The 23,912-nt window shown below is 37.4% G+C and overlaps 1 protein-coding gene across 2 annotated transcripts in view; it reads left to right on the plus strand.

The window, feature by feature from the left end:
* LOC139698703 (nephrin-like) overlaps positions 1-23,912 on the plus strand; it is a 574,051-nt gene that overhangs the window by 482,523 nt on the left and 67,616 nt on the right. For both annotated transcript variants that reach the window (XM_071597581.1, XM_071597582.1), the window contains exon 5: positions 20,626-20,777. In XM_071597581.1, the coding sequence (XP_071453682.1) occupies positions 20,626-20,777 (152 nt within the window). The remainder of the gene's footprint in view (positions 1-20,625; positions 20,778-23,912) is intronic.

Below are 23,912 nucleotides of genomic sequence, written 5' to 3' on the forward strand. Positions count from 1 at the left end.
TGTTTCTCGAACAATTGTTCATGAAATTGTTAAACACCATCTGCATTATGCAAAAATTTGTGCAAGATGGGTCCCTCGCGTATCTCAATGAGCTGGCGGCGAAGGACTATGCAGCAGGAATACAGAAACTTGTCACACGTTATGACAAATGCCTTAATTTGCTTGGAGATTATGTTGAGAAGTAGTTTAAAGTATCCTCTTTCAAATAAAATTTTTTATGTTTGTTAATATTTACTTTTGTGTCTTTATTTCACGAACGGGTACTACTTTCCGGATGACCCTCGTATGTATATATATATATATATAAACATATTAACATATGTATTACACCCGGGGGCCGGGGTGGACCAGTGGTAGGGTGTTCGACTCTCATTCCGAGGGCCGCCGGTTCGAGACCATTGCACGGAGAATATTTTTCTGGATATTCTGCGGGAGAATAATTTTCAGCGGTCGACGACTTTTAAACGCAGCACAAAATGACCCCACTACTGAGAGGAAGCAGCTCTCAGTAAAAGGCAATGATGGCGCAGATCAAGGAGATCGGCCCGGCATCAACTGCCACAGCTTTGGGCGAGAGTGATTTTCACGGAATCGGCCGAAGTACTGCGATGCGGAAGGCAACGGGAAACCACCGCATTAAAACTCCCGAGGAGATGCAGCCCTGCACCATGGAGGGCTGCAGTACACCAATTCTAGGATTGTAATACTAAAAAAAAAAACATATGTATAAATAATGCCACCCTTCCAACTTCGCCTCTAACCTTCGTCCTTCAAGTGTATTTCTATCCCTTTTCTCTATTTGTATTTGTTCGAATATAAATAAATAATACATAGACATATATATGTGTGTTTGTGTAGGTATGTGCGTACAAAAAGACGTACATACACATTCAGGTACATCACACTCCAGACACATAAATGGAGACGCACAGACCCATTCACACACATATGCTTTCGGAAATGGGCGCTTGATGCATTGCCGCTACGTGTATCGGTTGGGAATATCGAAGGAGCACGTGAGATAAAAAGAGGAAAAGACTTTCTCTCCTTCGCGTTTAAAAACTGCGAGTTCGAAGGCGAAGATCGATGGCGCTTCGATAGAAAACAGCTGAAGGGTAGCGGTCGTCGCTCCTGTACGCACGTTCGCCGGGTATCGGAAAAGGTTTGCGGGAAACTTGTGAAGATTATCAATCGGCCATCAGCGAAGCACGTTTCTTTGCCACGGGAAGGCCAAGTGCCATCATGAATCCATTTTTGGGATATAAAAGTTATTTTTTTCCCGAGTAATAATTCCCACGTGTTGCAAGAATGTCGTGTCCGCAGACCATAAATAGAATTTTATATAATGCTATTCCATTTAGCTCCTTATCAAGTTTTCTTTTTTAATTTGTGGGGGAACCTATATAATTTCAAAAAGATTTTTGCCAATAGAAAATTTGAAATAATAATGCTACTCGAAAATAGAATCCATGCTGTCCTGGCCGTAAACCTTTTTCGTTCTTTTGCATTTCCTCTTTAGATTCAGTTCCATATTTTAGTTCATATTGCACTTTCGAGTCCAGTTTGTTGGAAAAGTTGATAGGACTTCCGCGTATTGAACGGAGAGAACAGAGTATGTCTCGCGTGAATCCTTTGGACAACCCTGTCTAAAATGCTAGTGGTGCGATTTTATGTGTACTAGGAATTCGAGGGAACTGCAGGAGGAACGGGAAAAGGATCGATTCTAAAGATCGATTTTAAAGAGAATGGAGTATGTAACTCATATTTAGAAAGCATTTTTAGCGAACGCGTTTATGTTGAATGCAGGGGGGTTTTCAAGCTTGATAAGGACATGGACCGAAACTTCCGATCATTTACTTGTAGTCGCTGTCCTGTGACAACTGGCCAAGCGATGACGTCTGCTTGCCGAATGGATGGTTCCTAAGATAGACGGTGGGGTAAACATAGCATATAGGGCTTTAATGGAGAGGAATGACTCTTAGAACAGTCGGGAAAGGATAACTATGAAGAATGAAAGAAAATAATGTCGTGTTTCCTTCAGCATTTAAACAATACCGGTAAGAATTTCCTGCTTAGAGCTGGAACCCACGCTCGCATGGATGATTGTAATCGAAGTTTCAACCTCGGATGGACGTTTTGAAGGCTGAATGAATGGTTTATATGAAGTGCCTTTGAATGAGAAAGCACCCACCATTCCGTCTGGATCTGCAGAAGCGCGTTTGAGGGAATCGGTCAACTTTTCACCAGGTTTCTCCACCACTCTTTGCGCAAAAGGATCGCCTGAAATGTGAACTGCATGCTCCTTGGCCTCCTTGTACGAATTGCATGATCGCAACCCCATGGCCTTTTCAAAGAGCTCGGTGTTCTTTCCATGGATCTCAGAAGCTGATCCTCTATCATCCGTTAATCGGAATTGAGAGTTAATTAAGTAATAATCCACCGAGTCAGTAAACATTTGAGAAATTTTTCAATATTATCACGGTGATGATGAAGAACTTTCTTTCATCATAAATTTGAGGTAATTATACAAGTCAACTAATTTGCCGTGGATGGAGTTTAACTTGAAATTTAACTTGGAGCCTTGCTTCAACAAATCTATTGACGGCTTTTATTGTAGTTAGACGTGCCGACTTTAGATATATGTGTAATGCGGTTCAATATAAAATAATACTCAAGAGAAATATAAAGGGTTCCCCCTTTTGCTGAATACTAAGAATTTTTTTGAATTCATTGCGGTTTATACTAGATACAAAATTTTATAGAAGTTAATGTCACCATTTACATGCTAAAGTGAAGAGATAAATTATATTTCTTCGACAACAATGAGTAGCACTTGAGTATTCAAAATGTGCTCTTTAATAAATTTAGAATAGAAATGATTTTATCGTGAATGTGAATTTGACTTAAGTGCATATTTAACAGCTCATATTAGCATCCGCTCAAAATTAATATGGATGTTTTAAACCCTTTTCACCCGAATTAACATTTACCAATTTTAATTTGATAATGCTATTTACCAACGCATGTTTTATAAAATGAAATGGGCTAGCTTGCACAATGGTTCGGTAAAGAAATAACGCCAAAAAGAGGAAATATAAGGAGAATATTTTGTTGGTAAAGTAGTAATTCTCTGTGAAATCACGGTATTCATTGGAAAAGTAGGAGTAGAGATGGGTTAGGGTGTAAAGAGGCGAGTTTGGATGGGCAGAGGCATGGGTCAGGGCTTTTCCCTCAGAATTCTTTAAACACATGCATCCAGGCCCACAATTTCCACTTTTAAAATAAATGACGATGCATTTGTATGATTATTCATCTTTATGAATAATTATTAATGCCCTTTGTACCATGGTAAATTGTTTTTGGAGTGTATATGTTCTATACATAATCATATACATTCAATATATATCTACATACATTGTCTAAGGCGTGCCTAGAATATTTTCGTGGGAAATCACATTTACGGATGAAGTTCATTAATTTGTGCATTAATTTATAGTTCATTATTTATAAAATTTAAGTCCAGAGGATTATAGCAAGGATCTTCAATGGAAAACATTATATGGGCCCTTCAATAGGTCCTTAGAAAATCCAAGAGGCAGGCTTTCTTAGTGACAGAAAAGGTTTACGTTTAGTAAGATTCAGCTCTCACTAAACTACTGGTTAAAGTTCTGCAATATCAATCTCGTGGTTTTATTTTCATATTCGATTAAAAAAACATGTGTTTTTAGGAAAATGAAAACAATGAGTTATTTACAATGATTGCACTTCTATTTCAAAGGCTTAATACCTAAATAGATCAAAGCCGAGTTGGAATAAGTTCATGGCAAATTTACTCATATGTTTGTGAATGTTTATAATTGGGTAAATGAGTTAAAACGTGATTCGACAGCCACAAATGATGAGCATAGTTTGGGACTTTCGGTGAAAATGCTGATAGGAGATTATATTGAAAAAAAAACAAATCAACTGAATTTCATCTTTTTTATTTTTTCCCCCAAGGAATATTGAGCATCTCACTAATGCCATAGGAGCAATTTTATTGCATAGATGTTCTAGACTGATCTTCGCAATTTAAAATTATCAACTAAATTCAAATCTCTAAAATTTATGCTCGATACACGACCCGATACTTTCCGTTTACTCTAAGAGCATTTTACTAACAAGTCAAACATGTCTTCCTTCATTATCATTTACTCTTCCAATTATCTTGAAATTTTCAAAATCGTCTAATAAATTACGCCCAATAATTCCTTGGTTTACGGACGAACGACATGAGAATCTTCATTTTCGGGTTAATGATCATTATTGATATAAATGATCGCATGGTCGAGCTGTATTGTTAATACTAATGACCATACGCCATATTATATTGAGTATTTTAGTGTACATGCCGAACTGCATAAATATCTTTAAGTTATTGTAATCAATGGTTTGCTTTGCTAACGAGATTTATTGTAAGTAATATGTTGGTGGGATAAGATCAGCATCTCACTAACTTAGACGTCATTCCTAGAGCTTGTCGTACATCCTTGTCTATTAGACACATCTCAGTAAATGTAGCAATTATAAGCATACATTTTGTCACTTTTTTACTGAGGAATTACCAAATTCACCGGACCACTTTTTCTCTTTCAAGAAATATTTCTGTAACGCCTGTCAGATTTTAATTAAATTGAAATTTTTTACGATATTTGGCATCGTCTTATTCCCATCGTCGATCAAATTAGATCTCTGCTTAAAGGTCTTCCGCAAGCCCACAAATTAGGGACACACAGGCAAATCGATAATTCTCGCGGGTCTCAAGCACTATATTTTGTCTATGTTTGAAGTGTGTTGACCGTTATTTGAGTAAAACTACGTTGCTTTCGAAATTTAATTTAATTTTTATCAAAATTACTAACTTCATGTCCAAACTTTCGCTATGGGCCGTGGGTATGACAACAAGTGAAATATTAAATGAATTATTTATCTTCTGACAAAATAGAGTTATCTTATGGGGGCACACGAAATACCTAAAACATGAGGCGCATTTATTGGGGCTGGATTATGACTGAAACAGTAATTTCTTTCACATATCCTCAAATGTGAATATGTTCGTTAGTAATACTGGGAAACTCACAGATGTGAAAATGCAAATCATTTAAATAACGCCATTTTTATTTTTTATTTGTGAATATTTTTAACCCTTTTCAAAGCTATATGACGTCTAGATGGAAAAAACATTCAGTTAGAACTTTCATGTTGAATTCGCTAAATCTAAATCAGTTGCTTTTAGAGATAGTTTATTCGCATTAGTTTGCTTCAAGTATAAGTTGCCCAATATAGTAATACGGTAACTTTCTGAAAGTCCAATAAGAAAGGATTTTACATTAGACGGGCAATTAACGGTACGGGTCAAGGAATTGTCACCACGTAATTATCTACGTTGTGGTATGTTGGGTAAGCGCTCTGTGACCGTGAATAGAGCACAGTGGCATTGGGTAGAGGACTCGCAGTAATATTAAGATAAGAACAGAGCGGAGAAGGCACGTATGTATGAAAGTAGTCCTCGCGTGATAAGAGTGAAGGAAATTTAGACGTTAAAGGCGAATCTCTGGGGCTCAAAATAATTGAAACCTCCAAATGGTGTCGAGTAATATCCAGGTCTAGTGTGCGTCGGAGGAACTTCGCGATTGTAGTATGGGGTTACATGATTGTAACAGTTTTTCTGACGATGTTTACTCAAATAAGTTTTTCAATTCACCTCTTGATCATAACAACTGGGACATAATATGCATTATGAAAAAGTGACGATACCAAAATCAAAAAGGTACGACATCAAAAGTGAATCCAAACGATTGTAATTTTCGAAATAAAACTATATAAAATTCACTTTTTCTGATGGTTTTGTGATTTTTTAAAATGATTCCAGATAAAATAAAAAGATAAGATAAAATGGATGCTTCTTTGGTGGAAACCCGTAAACAACGAAACTTTTTTTTTCATTAAACCGTAAAAAGCAAACAGTTAACCACACTCCGGATAAATTTATTGTATCCCTTGGTTTTGAAGTAATAAAACCAAGTGCATCGACCCAAAGGATGAGCGACATGTTTCTGATGAAAGGGTATTGAGAATACACATAAATTTATTCTTCATGAATATATTGGCTCAATAGGACAATATTATAAACTGAATAGTTTTTTGATTTTTGTAATAAAAAAATTGATTGAATTTAATCGATGAAAAATTGTATGTACAGGTATGTCGAAATAATATTTCATTTAAAGTACAGTTTTTTTATTTATTCCATCGTGTTTAAAATAGGCGGCTAAATTTATCCCACTTTCTGGTCTTTCAAAACTGTTATTTGGTCGCGGTAAAGACCAAATAACAGTTTTGAAAGACCAGAAAGTGGTCGGGTTGGTCGATCTATCTCGTGAGGAAAACGAGATAATCCATATTAATTATCCAAAAACGGCATCAATGGGTATCATTCATTTATCGCGCCCATATTAATTCTTTCGAGCCTCATCTATTAGAAAATATTTTCGCGTTTTATGAACGTGTGATAAGTGTTGACGGGCGTTATGATTTTATATTAACCGTCGATGGCCAATATTCGAGACCAGTGGTGAGGAAACTCGGCCGTAGTAGGTCTTTTAGGCCTATCAGATAGTATGCGGGCGCAACCGCCTTTTAGAGACTCGGGCGTAAAATTGAAACCCACGCATTTTTTTTAACGAAAACCTACGAGAGACTTGACATAAAGTGCGCTATCAGAGCTTATACGAGCTCGTAAAGCAAAAATATGTTCAGAGCATCATCATAACTGTATGATAATCGTTAAATAAACTATTTCTATTGGTTTCTCTGTACCATGCCATTTGGATTGGATGGAACGAACCAGAGAACAGGTTTTGGCGGCTAGAGCGCCAGTTCTACCGTTTGAAATTTCACACCAAAATGAAAATTCACCAGTTTCTCTGTTCGTCAAAAATGACTTACATTGGAATTATGCATGTTTAACTTACTTTAATTATTTAATAATTAAATATCATTACCGTCACACATTCATAAGGAGGATTCATTTTTAGGCATTCAAAGATGGCAGTTTTAACAAGCGTCTGAGTTATAATTGATTGGCTTTCGATGCAACCAAAGTAGAGAATTGTAAGGTCAGTAAATTCAGATATTTATGTATGAATTATTAGAGAGTGACGCATGGACAATACCTAGAAAAGACGAAATTGGTGAACTATGAGAAATATATGAATTGTAATGGAACTCATTGTTAATGAAGAAATAATAGAGGAATCGAAACTTTTGAAAGGATTTGCCTAAAAGAATGAAAAATTGACCCCATTGCGAAACTCAACAGGCAGGTAGTAAATATCATTAGAGAAGAAAGGTGGAAAAACATTACAAGATTAGAAGTGTAAAAATGGCAAGGTGTTAAATATCAGATAAAAACGAAAAAGAAATTGTGAAGGGTTAAGAAGGTCAAGAAGAGACTCGGTAAACCCTTCCTTCTAAAAGAAAGTAGGTAGGAGTACTAATACATAATATTTTGACTGATATTTGAACGAATTATAGTTAAATTGTTTTTTCTTTGTATCATGTAGAGGCGGTATATTTCCTATATTTTTGTCCCTCTCATAAATTACCCGTGAAATTTAACCAAGGCTTTTGATAAACTAGGACGGCATTTATTTTGGATATAGGGTGATAGACTGCCGACTGAAGGGTTCGGGTTCGAAGGGGGATGTTACCTTTACACTCCCTAAAATAAGCACAAAATAAACACATCTTATGACTTCATTTGTCAGATCTTCTTTGAGCTCGCAAGCGGCATAGGGAGAGGGACTAAATGACCACAATTTTCGCATTTCAAATGTCAAATTTCGAAAGTCAACGCGAGCTTATTCACTCACCTATCAAATCAGGCTCTGCGTTAATGACTGTGAGCGACCGAAATGTTATTATAGCATGACAAATTGCAGTATATCCCCGCTCAAAGAGGTTTTTTCTGTGATCTCATGAAAGGTATCCATGCCAGATGGGGGAGATTGCCTTCCCTCTCCTGCATGCGCCCCAGGCCCACAATCCTCTACACTGCGAGTAGCAACTGGCCTACATTGCATTTTCTACGTTTTTGCGGAAGCTTTACGTAACTCTCCTCTCACCATGGATTCACTTCGGGGTAGCTATTCGAGAGAAGCCGAGCCCGCAAATGACCTCGAGAAGAAGCATGTGCGCCGCGGGTTTGGAGTGAATTCGGGCGCTTTTTCGAATGTCGTCGTCCCACCTTGCCCCCCCACACCATCCGCCCTCCCCTCTCTCACATGTCTAAACTCTTTTTGCCCGGCCCGCTAATCCCTTAGCCTACAAGGACTCACTCACCCTCGGACACAGCGCGCGAGGAAATCCGCACCGAACGCCTGTCTCCGTCCTTCTGGAGATCCGCCTCCCCCTCCTTCCCCTGGGGGTCTTGCAGCCCCCGGGGACTTTAGAGAGAGAGAGGTAAAAAGGAGAGGTCGAAGGAGGAGTGAGGGGGTTGGGCTATGGCTGTGGTAGAAGGAGGGGTCAAGTGTGGAAAAGGCGACGGGAGGGGGTACGTGGTGACGCCTAAGAGGATTCCATGGCGCTTTAAAAAAACCGGCGCCCTTTCTCCGCACCCACCACCCTTCCCGTTCTTCAGTCCTCGCACTGCGGGAAAGGAAAGAGGCGTGTTTGAGTGTGTGTGTAGTCGAGAGTGAGAAAGAAATACGAGCGTTTATCTCTTTTTGCGCATGGAAGTTTTATTCGGTACCTTTTCTTTTATTCCTTTGCGGGGAGAACCGCCGTGAAAAGCGGTCCGACCTTTCCAGTTACCTTCTCTTCCCACCCCACTCCACCCCCCTGTACCCCCCCACCCTTCCTCCCGAAGGACTGACTGGCTCTATCCCACCTCTGGTTTTTCGCCATTCACGCCGAAACCTTCCTTCACTCCCCTCCTCTTCCATTCCTCCCTCGCTCTCCCCCTCCCTGAAATCCCACCTCTCACACACGCTCCCACGTACATTCTCCATCCGTCCATGCAACAACCGCACCACGCGCTCCTCTGTACACATCTCTCCCGCAATCCCTGCCCCGGCCCTCTGAAAAACAACCACCTCCCTTCGCTCACCCCCTTCCTCGCTGCCCCTTTCTCCACTCAAACTCGCCCCACCATCCCTTTAAGTTCCCCCTCTCCCCAGTCTCTATACGCCACCTACCTCCCTATTCCCTTTTCATTCTCGCTTGGTTCCTTTATTCACTTTCGCTTAGTCCACACTCCGTCTCTCTCGCTCTATCCCTCCGCAGAACCTTTCTTTCCCGAGCCTCTGGGTAGGCCTCTTCGAACGATTTTCTCGATTTGTGAAATGTCTTCGAAAGATTTCCGTTTTCCTCATTTGAGTGTTACTCCGTTACTTCTAAGATGAGTCGCCTATTTAATAGAAATCAGTCCCAGTTTCAACTCAATTCTCTTTATCGGCCGTCGCTCCTTATCATGAATGATTAACATCAATCCGTACGGTTTATGGCGTCTGTGTTAAACTACCTGACTCTGGCTCAATTTGTTAATAAATACTATAAGTGAATTTTTATCTCGTCCTTTTTTTCATTATTAGCCAAATTTATTTTTATGAGTTGAATTTGAGGTATAGTTTCATTCGTTGACGTATGGTGAACGCCGGGTATTTTCGGAACTATATCTCAACATGTTTAGCAATCTAGTTTACTGATTCCCTAACCATAGATGGAGCTTTAAGTCGGTCATTAATGGTGTGATATCGGTGAGTATATGTTTATTAATTAATTAATAATGTATGTTTAATAAGGAGTGAACGAAGTGTATCGTTATCTTTCTTTTGTTCTCTTGCTTTCATAGACCATTTTTTAATTGACAGGCATTATAGGATTAGGTTGCCACCTCGAAAGGTATGGAATACTTCAAAATGCATAATCGCAAAACTTCAATGTAAAGGAACATTTAATATGTGATACATTTATTTGCATTATATAAGAACAACTTAAATGATATTTCCATGTTGTCATCTTTTTTTATATCAATGTATTTTCGTTCTTAACCTCAATCATTCAGAGATGATCCAATTTCCTAGCTTGAATAGGTCGTATTTTGGGTCGTAGAGTGTTTTGAAGGTTGATTTCTTGCAACATCCTTTTGAATACCAGTCAGAAAGGCTGGATGATGAGAATAAAACAATTATTAATCATATTAGATCAATTCTATGGATGGAAATTGCATACTCCGAGCTGGTAACCAATTTCATTGTTACTATATTTTAATTTTATGTTGAATACACTTTATTAAATGACATTTGAAGCGATTCTGGCAAAATCACTTCGTATTTATACTCAGTTTTCTGCTCCTCTTCGTCATGTACACTCTCTCTATAACATTTTCATAAGGAAAGTCTCACATATTGTTTCCCCCTTCATTCCACCGTTTAGTGCTCACTTAGTTATCACCACCATCCCTTCCCTATATCCCTGCGTGCTCTCCCTTCCAGCTTTATCTCCGCTCCATCTCTCCGTGCTGACTGTCTTGTTTGTTTTGTGTGCTCTGTAAATAGTTCGGGGGAAAGTCGAGTGATTTCCTTTTGTCCTTTTTCCTCGTGGTCGGGAAAGTTTCCCCTATGCCTCTCCGTTGTATTTGAAAGTCGATCCGGAGGAAAAGTTCGGATCCTGGTGGGAGACACTTTTGCGGGCTAACATTTATGTTTACTTCTGTTTTGACGACATGTAATTTGCAGTGTGTCTGTACTTTTTGAGTTTCTTACTTGTGTCTACCAGAATAAAGAAAGAAGAGAACTAAATATTCGGTGGTGCATTCGAGGAACCTGCGTCTACCGATAGTTTTTTTTTTGAGTTGTTGGATATGTGAGACCAAGATGAGCAGATGTTGTGTGGCTAGGTAAAAATAGGGTGCCTGTCTTCCGTGGAGAAAAACAAATATGGAGTTATTAGCGCATTTGGAAGTGAATCAACTACAGTTTCGAGTGATGCGGCAAAATACAAAGAGATAGTATGTTAGGAGTTAAAGGTATTTCAGTGATATTTTTTCAACTTATGACTTGCGTGACAACGTTGTGGAAAGAAGGCATTAGAAATGGATTTTATCGCATTTCATTGTTACTTTTTAAACCTTTCTAGTAATCATGTATGTTTCATTGGTGAAATTGTTGGACTTACTTTCATGATTACCTCATCCAAATAAAATTGGGTGTTCATATCCGCATTTTATAAACTCTTTACTATTACCCCTCGAAATTAAATTAGAAATAATTGTATCATGTCTATTTAATTTCAAATAAATTAAGCTTAAATTGCGAAGTACAAAATTTTTCCCTCATTATCTTATCTATGTAGAAATTTTCATTTCAAAAAGATGTATACGATAACTGTCCAGGTGTTACAGTTCCTAATTTGCATTATAATTAGATAAAATAAATTGGACTGAACTGCTAAAGTCTTCTAATATAATTTTACACCGGTATGAGTAGAAAAACACCATTTTAATAATGAATATTCATCGTGACTTCATAGTAAAACCTAATCAAGATAATCATCATCATTATGTGATTATGGACATGCGCACTTTGACCAAGTTGAAAACTACTCCTAATCTCTTGAGGGAGACCTTTACCGTGCTACAAACCACCAGGTGATTAATATCAGGAGATCTTTACGCCTAAATATTTTATGCTCTATTCTTTCACCATGGATAATGAAATTTCCCGGGTTCCACGAGCAAGCACAAATTGATTCCACGAAGCTTATCCAGATGAAAAAAATCTTTAGGCTTCAGATAAAAAATAACGTGACCCCACTCCCGGCAAATATGTCACGTGAGGTTCCCAGATGCACGCAAGTGCAAGTTCCTGACTTAGGGATTCCATAAATTTCTCCCAACTCCAAATGAAAGTATCCAATATGACGTGGGCATGTTTTTCGTTCGCGTGCATGGATCCGAGTGGTGGGTGGAGGATATCATCCGGTCATCATGCAAAGCAGGGAGACACTGTTCTTCATCAACCCCAATTATTACCCTCTGCCGTTAACGAAATGTTATCCTACTCTTCGGTGTTCGGTTTTTGAGCATTTTCCTTGACTCAAAGCGAAGAACTTTGAACGTATGGGGCAAATATGCGACTTAAAAAAACATTACAGTTCGCATGAATTTTATATTATAAAATTACCTTTTCCTCGGAGATTCCGTGCCTTAGGTAATGATTTTTTTTCGCGGCAACGTCATTATAATGAACGAATAAACATGAAAGTTGCTGGTTCCTTTGTATATATTCGTTGAAATATATAATGCACTATTATGTCAGTATTATAATATTTTATGTTGAATATTCGTTTTTTGTATTCAAAATCTTTTTCCCTCACAAGGAGATAAAACTGTACATACCCCTGCAACGTACCCACTGCAGGTTAATTTATTATTACCAGTACTATCGATGAATATACCCTTGTGTCACTCAAATATTTTTTTTATCTGGAGGTTTTGTTCACATGAGATTTACTAGTTCTATTTATTTTTTACTTCCATAGCTGCTTTCTGCGATCTCTGCTTTCAATTTGCTGCTGCTCAATTTATGATCCTCAGAATGAATATTTTTTACCTTATCATGGTAATGGAATTTGCACACATCGTATTTTGTTCATTTTCACGTTATCATAGTAACGGCGACTGCATAGTTTAGTATTACCATTAATGATAATGAAATCTTTCTAATGAAATGAACTGACGTATTTGTGGAGGTAATGTTTTCAGGCTATGATTTTTAATGGAAGGCATTTTATTTTGGTTAAATATCACGCTCAATGAAATCACAGGAACAAGTAGGTTGTAGTTGCAACTGAACGAGCCACGACGATTAAAAGGGTATTTCATAGCATTATTTGGTTTTTCAATTTTTTTTGCTTTTTCATTTAAGAGACTGCTGGAAATAGGCTACGTGAACTACCCGAGTCGTCCGTTAAATTTGGCTCTGAGAGAGGTTAAAGCCATTTTCTTGTATTAATCTTGATTCTTCGTCAATGGCATCGAGAATAGTCTGGGGAAATAAGGCATCCAATCGACTGAGAATAAGGTTAATGCAGTAGTTTTTGTGGTGGGTAATTAACTCAGCTTGCTACGGCGAAAGTTCGGGCTTGAATCTTGGAGGTAGTGAATTTTTCCCAGAGATTTTATGCCCTACTCTACTATGTATCATGTGGAGAGAAATGATATAAAACTTCTTCCGTCACACGAAACGTTTAGCAGAAGCCTCTTAGGCCTTTCCTTAGGAGTAAGAAAACTTCGACCCGGATTTTTCTCGGGGCTCTTCACGCACTCACACAATATATCTTTCTTTGCCATTGTATTCAAAGCGTCGCTGCAGAGAACACCGAGGATAGCTCACCTTCTTCAATATAAATTTACCACTTAGTTTATTGGGTGGAAAAATTGGTGGGCATTATGAGAGATAAAGATGTTCTTCTATAATATTTTGTAACAACATTTCTATATCGGGTTGCCTTCTTCATTGATTCAAGTTTTCCTCTTCCAAATACAATTCCTTGTACTCTAGTGTAATTATGCCAAGAATTAGACTGCACGACTTTTTCGGATGTATACTTTAAAAACCAATTATTTAGAAAATACCGTAATTACATGTTAACTGAATCCAACCATAGAGTTTTTGTTAGTAAACTGTAGTACTTTTTATTAATTCGTGTACATTTTGACATGGGTTCCTATTTTGTTTCATTCCAGACGAACGGAACACATATTCTCATTAGTGAGAAAATATAATATTTTAGGAAAAATATGTCTCTAGGTTTTGTGATCTTTTGATGCTACATCATGATAATAAATAAATTGACAATTTTATGGTATTTGTATTGAATAACTCATTTTCCGTGAAACATTTGCAGATCCTATTAAATTACATTCGGGTATTTTTATTGTTGATGTTCGGAAAAAGTTGGTATTAGGTGTGGGATTCTATCAGTACCACTAAAATTGTACTTGGCTCAATAGTAAACTAAAAATGACATTTTTTTTCGTTACTACAGGAGTTTGATAAGCTTCTTTCTCTCACAGTTGATTATTCACGCTGCCATATGTTGGTACGATCTTTGTATCTAAAGTAGGTAGTAAACTTGTTAATTATTGTGCTCCCTAATTTTTGCTGCGTTAAAAATTTTATATTCGCCATGCTCTCTCTGCGGTGGATAAGGAAATTATAATTTTAATAAATAACTAGTTTTATGAAGTAACGGAAGTAATTAGTGAAAAAATATAGATTTTTGGGTTGTAACATCATTTTTTATATGAATAATGTTGACAATTTTAATTCCAAAGTTGTGACAAAGCTGAGGTGTCGAAATCAAGCGTCAAATTACTTAATTACACTTTACAGGAACGCTCAAACGTAGTTGAGTTGCGACGTTTTTGATGCTGCTTGTCCAGGAGGAGTCTAGCATTAGTCTATCGGTTTTATGCAAACAAGGACAAAGCCTCAGTTCCACCATTTTACAACGCTAAATACCCTAAGCTACTATTCAAATAAACCATTTTTAAGGCTTCACAACTTTGCTGCCTCCCTTCCGCAGAATACAAGAAAGGCATAGTATTAATATGTATGCCTAATCTTTCCGTCCCTATACTATACATCCTTACTCAATATAGGGATTTAGAAGAAAAAAAAGATTCAATTTTGTCGGGCGTGATATAAATTGTTTCCTCTATTCCATCTCTTCCATGCTTTTTCTTCATCTTATCTTTCCCCAGTCCTCAATTTAAAACCCTCATTCTTCTTTTCCTTGTTTTTCGACCTCCCTCTCAACCACCTTTCCTCCTCACTCACCCCTCTCGTGCCAAATGCGATTAATTCAGGCCCTCAATTCCATTCTCACTACTTTTCCCCGTTTTCCACCACCCTTCCCATCTTCTACCCCCAAACCGCCCCTTTTTTCCCATTTTCCTCAACCCTCCCCATCTTCTATCCCCCATTCCACCTCTTTTCTGCACCACTGCCGAGCTGCCTAATCCCCTCACACCAACCCCAACCCGTTCGTTAGCACGTTTTCTCGCCGTTACGTTTCCGCCTCGTATCAATTTCTCAACCTCCCATCTTCTCTTCCTTCTTCCTGGTTTTCTTCCCCGTTCACATCACCGCAGTTTCTCCTACACGCTTTAATCTTTATTGAACTCTTCCTCTTTCGCCTTCACACTCCCTTCACCTCGCACTTAAATAAAAATCCTTCGATGTACTGATAACTCTGTGAGATAATATTACTATAATCTATAAACTTCACATTCTCTTTACAAATAATAAAGGTAAACGTGTTTTAAAGTATCATGGGTGTTTTAAAATTTTTGTTAACCGGAGCACAGAATCCACAGAGATAAGAATAAGAGGCTGATAAATACTCTCGGAAAAAATACCGCATTTCTGGGAACCTAATACAGGACTTCTTGTTTTCCGACCGAAGACTCCACCGATAGAAGAAATCAGAGAATTCTGTGATCGAATATCATTTTTTCTGTCCTGTTGTTACTCATTTCTGTGTATTTCATTCTTCTACTGAGTTATCAAGTTATTTCTGTCCTGTTTCCCGAAACTTAACCCCATAATGTATATTTTCATTCATGCATATGGTAACTGACGCGCAAATATCATAGTTGCGATATTTTAATCGATTTTGCGAGGTCATCCAAAGGTGTATTTTAGATATATCGTTAGATTTCCCTCCCCTTAAAACAGTGCTTGTACTCGTGAATGTATTTCTATTATCTGAATTTTCATCCCGTTATTCCTTGATAAAATATGCCCCTTCGTCTTTTGTTTTATTTGTATGTTATTGTCTTGATTTTTGGACTTTCGTTTCTTTTTGTATCTTGGAAGGTGTTTTCCTTTATTAATTTTACCTTAACAGGTATTTCCTTTTATAAACTCCACACTATCTTTTATAATAAATCTACATCAGTGAGGAGTAGTATATTCTAAAAGAAAATTTCAAAACCTATTGTTTACTAGTGGACTTGGAGATAACTAATGAAATCTGCGAATATTGACTTAATTTGGCTTGCACTTATGGAAGTATGGAAACTGTCCTTGCCCCTAAAAATCGCAGTAAAAATAAATTTGAAGAGACAGAGTGAGTTATTATGCCCCCAAACTGTATAATTTCTAAAGATAGGAAATACATTTGGAGTTACTTGTGCCAACAGTTGTATTTATGATCGGTGTATTGCTTGATTGCGTTCGCCATTTATAGTTTCATTAGCGAAACGTTTAATGAGAGCAAAACATACTTTTGGTGTAAATATGGATGTTTCTGTTTCGCAAGAGGCAATAAGACCACTTGCAAGGCAGAGGATATCATTTTTGGACACATTTAACCGAATTTTCGCACCACTATCCGCATTCAGGGTTCCATATCGATTCAATAGTTAAACTCGCTTAGATAAACCCAAATTTTCTTAATTGCCTACAGTCGAATATAACTCGAATATTTTTCGGTCACTTGAATATCAATAATATGCTTTAACTTTTTTAATATCTAGTTAATTGCATTGTTTTTATTCATAGTATTTTCAATTTTGGTTGCTTGAGATTTCCGAACGTATCTAGAATGTGATTCTCAAAAAATAGGGTCAAAAATATTTTTTATGAAGTTGCTACTTCATCATCGACATTCTTAAAGTTTATTTGCCTTATCATTCGTTCTTTCCTCACCCTCTTAACCCAAATTGAATAACGAAATTTCCTTTCGACTTCCGACTGGCAAATGCTTTTGATCAAAATTTATTCTTAAATTCCTTTTGGAAAATAATAGAGAATGTTATTTTCAATAGGTCAACTTTCCGTGCTCATATTTGCTTCATTTCGATTCAGGGAACTCTTATTATAATCAATTCACCTTGTGTTTTTCCGTTAAATTCGAAAGACACGAGTCGAAATGATGAAAGCAATGTCCTCAGAATGTGCATATTACATCTTTGAATTCATATCCTTCTGGGCTCACATATATGGGGATATATTTATATTTCTGGCTTTTTAGACGACTCTTCTTTGCTAATTCGCGATGGGGAAAGAATTTTTAGAAGTTGTACGCATGAAAAAATTCAAGACTTTCAATAAATAAATATTTGTATTTTATAATTTACTCTTTGAGGTAAGTTTCTACAAAATCTTTTGAAGATAGTCCTTGTAGAATTGCAAATACTTTGGCTACTCAACATTCTAAATATTATAATTTCCTAACGCATGATAGCATACGAGTAAGACATAATATTTGGTATCAAATATAAAACTAGGTAACTGTCCATTTTCTTAATATAAATAACATAAAAATTTCGATAGCATAATTTCTTTTCCATAAATTTTAATCCCGTAAAAATTGAATTTACTGTGTCAGGTCCTTTATAGTAATGTACAAGCAGAAAAATTTGATTGAAGCAGACACATGGGTAGTCAAAAATAAGTGTATGGGATGGTAGTAGTTATCTTAATGAGTACATAGAAAACGATTTGCCTCTCTTTCGCCTGTGGCTCTATAAATTTCACCATCAAGGTTTTAATATTAATCGATAAAATGTGATTTTTGTGGTCAGTTGGTTAAATGGCTTTGTATTTCATATTTTTGGGTACTGCAATAGCATTTATATTATATTTTTAAGTTTTTTAAAATAGCCCACTTTATTCTTAGAGTATTATCTAATGTCTCTCTATTGACTCAACTCTGAGATATTTCTGATAATATTGATGCACGTTTATCATAAATAGCATTTAAGTATGTAAATAATTAGTATCACAAGTACAATAGAAAATAAAACTAGTATATTCGAGGGTACGTTATACTGTAATCGTTTTTTTATTTTTAGTTTACCTATCGTCTTTTTCGATGTACACCATGTTAATATGGTCGATAGCGTCACGCTAAGTGGGAAACGTGCAGGAGAGGTGGTAAGTTTGATGGGTATATGCAAGCAAAGTAGACGTCATTTGCAGTGACTGAATTTGGTTTGGGAGAGGTCAACAAAGTTTAGAATGCTTCTCACGGTGGGGTGTGCATTTCATAGGCACATAAACAGATGTAAACAAGCTTGCCTTCTCGGGTGCAGAAGAGGAAAATCCGGCCTCCCCTACTTCCCTCTTCCATTTACTATTTCCCCTCCGAATCGCTGTTCGCACATGACTCTTCTGCCGGTAAGTAAGCATAACATCCGAGATGGACTAGACACAACTAGTGCAGTAGACTACTGAGCGTCGGCCAGCTTATCCTGAACAGATGGAATCTGGTATTAAAGTGCCTTGTACACATAACTTCTCCAGCGTGTTTTTTTTCACTTTAACCCCATGTGTATGACCTGTTTTTACGACAAAAAGTCATGCTGTAGAGAATGTTTGAAAATATACACTTTTAAGATGGTATTTTAAATTGCAGTCAGTACAACATACACGTGTATTGTTCAATGTCAAAATAATATATGAGTATCTTTTCGTAGTATCTTCTATATACATTATAATGCCCTATTCTCTCTGCACATACAAAACTGTATGCACTTTTCTAATCAGTTGAAGCAATGAAACAAATCTCCCCAGACAACAACCCTTCATCAAATTGTTTATTTTAAGTACAGCTTTTTTCTGTGAAAATAAAGAGAAAAGAATTGAATTTTGTTAAATACAGTATACCACTATTGGCTCGTGAGTATGTGTTTGCGTAAAAATTACAAACAGGAGTTAATTCGTGCGTAATTCTGGTTGAAAGGTCGACGTTTATCGTATCCACTCATACATCCATGCATCCACACATTCACGATATCGCTATCTACGGCTATATCCGAATGCGGCACTTGGCTCTCGGTGTAGCCGCCACCCTTAAGTCATGCGAGTGAGTTCGCTTGTTGACCACATCTTTCGGATTGGAATAGCTAACAGCCCGAGTGTTCCTTAAGGCTTTGCTTCTAGAATCAAATGCTATCAATGTACATCGTTACATTTAATCCATTGAAATATATAATATTGGTATGCTGGTTTCAGCTTTTGAGTGTAGACACAAATCACCTTCCAAGTGGAATACATTCGGCATTTTATTCGATAAAAATAGATCATTTCCGAGACACATCTGACACTTTTTGATCCGGTGTGAATGAATCCCAAGTAGTAGAGTGAAATTTTAGGCAAGGTTATATCGCATAGGATTAGGTATATCTGCCATTCAGCACGACGTTCGACGACGAAATGTGGCGTTCTCTCTCTTTCTCTGCCAAATACCTTGACAGATAGAGGGCTCTGAGCTTTCGCAAAGCCTTGATGCTGACTTCACTCGTTCTTCCTCAATAGATCCAGAATTTTCTTCCTCACTCATTCTCTGAGCTCGATGTAGTACCATTGATCAGCCGTTTGCCCCTCGGGTACCCATTCAACCATGAGCACGAGCTTGACGTCGAAGAAAACAATCAACATCGCCTTCAAGTCTAGTTGCTCAGTCGCGCTTTTTTTCATTCTCTGTGAAGTGGGTGTTTTCCAGTTGAGTGATTGGCTCTTAGTTTCCAGGTCTCGGAAAAAATCTGCGCTTCGTCACATGTGATGACATTCTCCAGGAAGTCCGGTTGATTATTTTCAAGATCTAAAAGCGAATGTCTTTCATCATTGCCCTTTTGTTCCCAAGTGGGATTTTTTGCAACAATTTCTTGGCCATTACTATTGTTCAATTGTTCGGTCATTTCTTTATTCTTTTGCTTTCACCATAAGCCTTGTCTGGGATTAATTTATTGAACATACGTCAATCTTTCCGGTTGACCTCTTTGGTTTTAAACTGAGCAGGGTGACCTGGATGTTGGTCTAGTGTCCGTTTCCTCTCGTCCCTCACTTCAAAACCAAAGTATATGATATTTACTCTGGATTATCCCTCCATTTCTATTTCCCATAGGATTTCTTGCGCCTAATTAAACAATCGTGAAGGTATGGTTGGAGATTTTTCTCGGTCAAAAAAAATGTTTGAGATTTAGTCGTTATTCCGCTGACCTATGTTAGTGGAGACAATTTCGGAAAGCAGACACGTCATCACCCACTGCCCAAACACGCAATAAATGATGTGGGTAGGTGTAACTGTAGTTCTTTGATTCCGGAAGCTTCAAGGAGCGTGATGCACCCCAATCTCGATCGCTGTGGCCATGCGGCGCGGACACGTTAATGCTTTGGAAAATCATGTCAATTAAATCGTTGTTATTGCTATTTTCAAAGAACAATTAAAAAATAACCATTTGAAGTTATAAAATAAAATAGTCATTAGAGACTTAATTCTAAATTCTCCTACCTCATGGATTGGTAATCTTGAATTGTCCATAATTTCTGTAGTATTTCTAAATAATTGACTTATGCTACTGTGTAATTTTTTTAATACTAAATAGCTTTGTCTATAATTCATCAAATGTCACTTCTTAAATTTTTGTGCGACATTAATAATTTATAATTCCTGTAGCATTTTTATTTTTAGGACGTTCGATGTTGTTGATAAATGAAACATTGCTAAAAAGGCAAATTTCAAACATTGCAAACTTGTCTTATGACCTCGTTTCTCTTTTCCTTCCAGTTCGTCCCCTCTCCGTGCGCCTGAAGGGACAGAACGACCCGCTGTCGGCGGACAACACCTACGAGCTGGTATGCGAGGTTCTGGGCGCAAGGCCGGAGCCGGTGATCACGTGGTGGAAGGGAAGCATTCCCCTCAAGAACACGCGGGAGAGGGTAAGAAATAGGGCAGCGTAATGCCCTTCCCCATTTGTCTTCTCAGTAAATGCCACCCTCCTCAACCCCCACCCATTCCGAATTCCCCCTTCCGTGCCTCTTGCATTCTCCATTAGTTGACGCTGAATGCTTCAAGCCCCGGCCGCCTCCAAGGGAAATGAGTCAAATGTATTCGGAGATATTTTCCCCACCATTGCTCCAGCCACCGGGGAAAGAGGCGATCACTCGCCCCCGAAGTTTGTCTGGAATACTCTTGGCACATATTTTAGTGCAAGAGAGAGAATTAATAATTTCACAAGTGCTTCGAAAAATAATGAGGAAACATATTTGCACTATTCCACAGATTTAACTTGTTTTCCTCGTAATGACCAGCTTCCATTACATCTCGCCTCAATCTGTTGAATTTATGCTTTGAAAAAGCTTTTATTTTTGATTTTTGTCATTTAAACGTATTCATTCACGTGAAACTAATGAATATTGGTCAAATTTGGGACACCTTCCGTACTCTGTAGTCATGGTACCTTGAAGGAATGTGCCCCGTAAAACTTGTCACCCACTAGACTTTATTCCGACTATATCCGGGGAGTACACGTAGGCTATTCAAGGAAGGAAACTCTCTTGAACTCATTTAAAATAGTCAGCATCATTTCATTAAGGTTCACCTGAGTAGTTCAGCGGAAATTCAGAGCGTAAATTTGCCTCTAGTTTCATTTTTGAGGTTCATGGTTAATTTTCTTTGGAAACGTAGCTCATATGTAAAAGAAGATACCGGAAGAAAATTTATCTAATATTACAGGACGTAATACCCTTCAAGTTGTGCTTGGAATTACGGCAGGGGATAAAAGAAAGCGGGGCTTGAGTTTTGTAAATTTAAAGAAGTAAAAGGAAAAATTATGAATTGACATGTTCGTAAACTGAAGTGATTAGAATAAGGTTTCTGCATCTTGTGTTTTTACCTTGTTCTTACCGTGAACATGAAGCGAGCGGAGGGAAGAGGTTATTTATTAAAAATATTTTGTTTTTTGCTTTTGAATCGAATGGACTAATTTGTTTTTAAATGTATCAATAATTCCCTGGGTGTTGAAATTAACTTATAAGGAATGCGTTCATTTAAGAGAAATGGTGGATCCGTATCTTTGTCAGCATTCAATTAAAGTAGTTAATTCAACTAAAAAAGGGATCTCATCATTTTTATATACTAGTAAGTTAATAATACTAAATGAAAAATACCTTTAATATCAGCATATATAGTATACCCTTCAATTTTTTTCCGATAATGCGTTCGCAGTATGAGTAAAAATTTGTGCAGATACGCGCGTACAAGCACACACGCAATTATAGGAGCGAAGAAGTGGAGAATTACTCTTTGATAATCATGTGAAAACTCCGCTGTTGTTCAAATAATTATACAAAGTTTGAATACTTTTAGAGAGTTATCATCTCGTTCAAAAGAAATATTTGATAAATTCCAAAGAAACTGCGGGAGATGCCGCAACAGTAACTTTTAACGGAGTCATCCGCTAATGTGCATTTCAATGCAACAGTTTCAGAGTGTAAAAATCATTCGCCTTGGATTTTTACACTCTGAAACTGTTGCATTGAAATATTTGATATTTCATATATCTTTTTCTACGTTTTATGGAGATTTCAAGTACTTTCGAGAAGTATGCCTTTGGAAAACCTGGTAAAAGTCACTAGATAATAGTAGCTAAAGGTTAGCAGTTAAGGTTTAGATATTATAAGCGTTTTATGTCCCTCCATCATATTTAGTGGAGACAAAATGAGATTTATCACAAACATTTAAATAGGCAATGTCCATTTTATTCTAGAAAATCCGTGATCAATAGCGATAGTCATAAATTCTAAGATTTTTTAATGCACTCCTTACTTCGTTTTCTTGTCATTTAGGTATTTGCTTATTCCTGGTTCCTTATACTCGCATTCCTTTCTCTTCTCTGGGATGGTTTTCCCCACACAAATAATTAAGTCTTGTTAGGATATGAGTTAATGCATTCAAATTCATTTATTGAAGAAATTTCAATATGGAAATCCCATTTTAAACATTCTTCTGTAGGTTGCATCTATTCCATTTCCCATTGCGTGCCTCTGGAGTTAAAGTGACGCATGTTCGAATTCTTCAAGTTTCCGCCAACATACAGAGAGACCCGTTGCATCAGAGTGAAGTTGAAATCTAATAAGCGAAATATTGCTTCGAAAAAAAATCTCACTTCAAGCGTGAATCAATCCTCGCAACCTAATGCGGCCCCTGGCCTGATAAAGCTCCCTCAGTACGCCTCACGGCCCTTTGGCGGGCAGCGAAAGAACGCTCCGCCTTCCTCCCAGATGCCCCCCTGTCCTCTTAACTCAAGCCCGCCTGCTTGGCATTCGGCCTGAATGGGCTTGGGGTCACGTGGCAGCCGTGAATCGACCCAGTTGTCCTACATCCAGAGGACAATGGTGAGAAGACCATTATAATATGCATTTACGACTTTCAGATAAAAAAGCCACTAGCGGAAAAAGAAATTATCAAGTCTAAAAGTTGCCCACTTTGTAATGTTTCTGTGGTCTTTTTGTCCGCGACGTGTTTTTATGGTCACGATTTAAAAATGCGATATTAAATTGTGTGCGTGTTATATAGTAACTGGGGAAAAATTCAGCTCTAGGTTTTCTTTAAATCCTTGGGTACCTAATAGATCTGCTATGAATAAAAACTAAGAGAGAAGTATTACAAAAATAATGTAACATAATTGAAGTCTGCGATAAAGATAATAATAATTACGAAACCTTCTTTGCTATAGTCTTTTTTAAATATCTTTTAATTAGCCGCACTGATTCTCTTAATTAATGGTGCAGATATTCATCGTAATCTTTTGTTTCTCGCCCTCGCTATGGTTCTTTTAGAGAACACTCTTTTCACTCATTTTTAACTCTGTTCAAATGTAAATACCTATGACGCAATGAGTATTCTTCTCTTATTAAAATGATATGTCGTATCCTCCTCTTTTGCGATGAGAAATATTTTTTATCGGTATATTGCCCATACATTTAATATACATTAAATATCAAGGAGTACAAATTTGATATATAATAATAAAAATTATTTGAAATGGGCCAGTAATTTTGAATTTTAGCACA

The sequence above is a fragment of the Hetaerina americana genome, unplaced genomic scaffold (genome assembly GCF_022747635.1).
Source record: "Hetaerina americana unplaced genomic scaffold, ioHetAmer1.1.p SCAF_9, whole genome shotgun sequence".
NCBI lineage: Eukaryota > Metazoa > Arthropoda > Insecta > Odonata > Calopterygidae > Hetaerina > Hetaerina americana.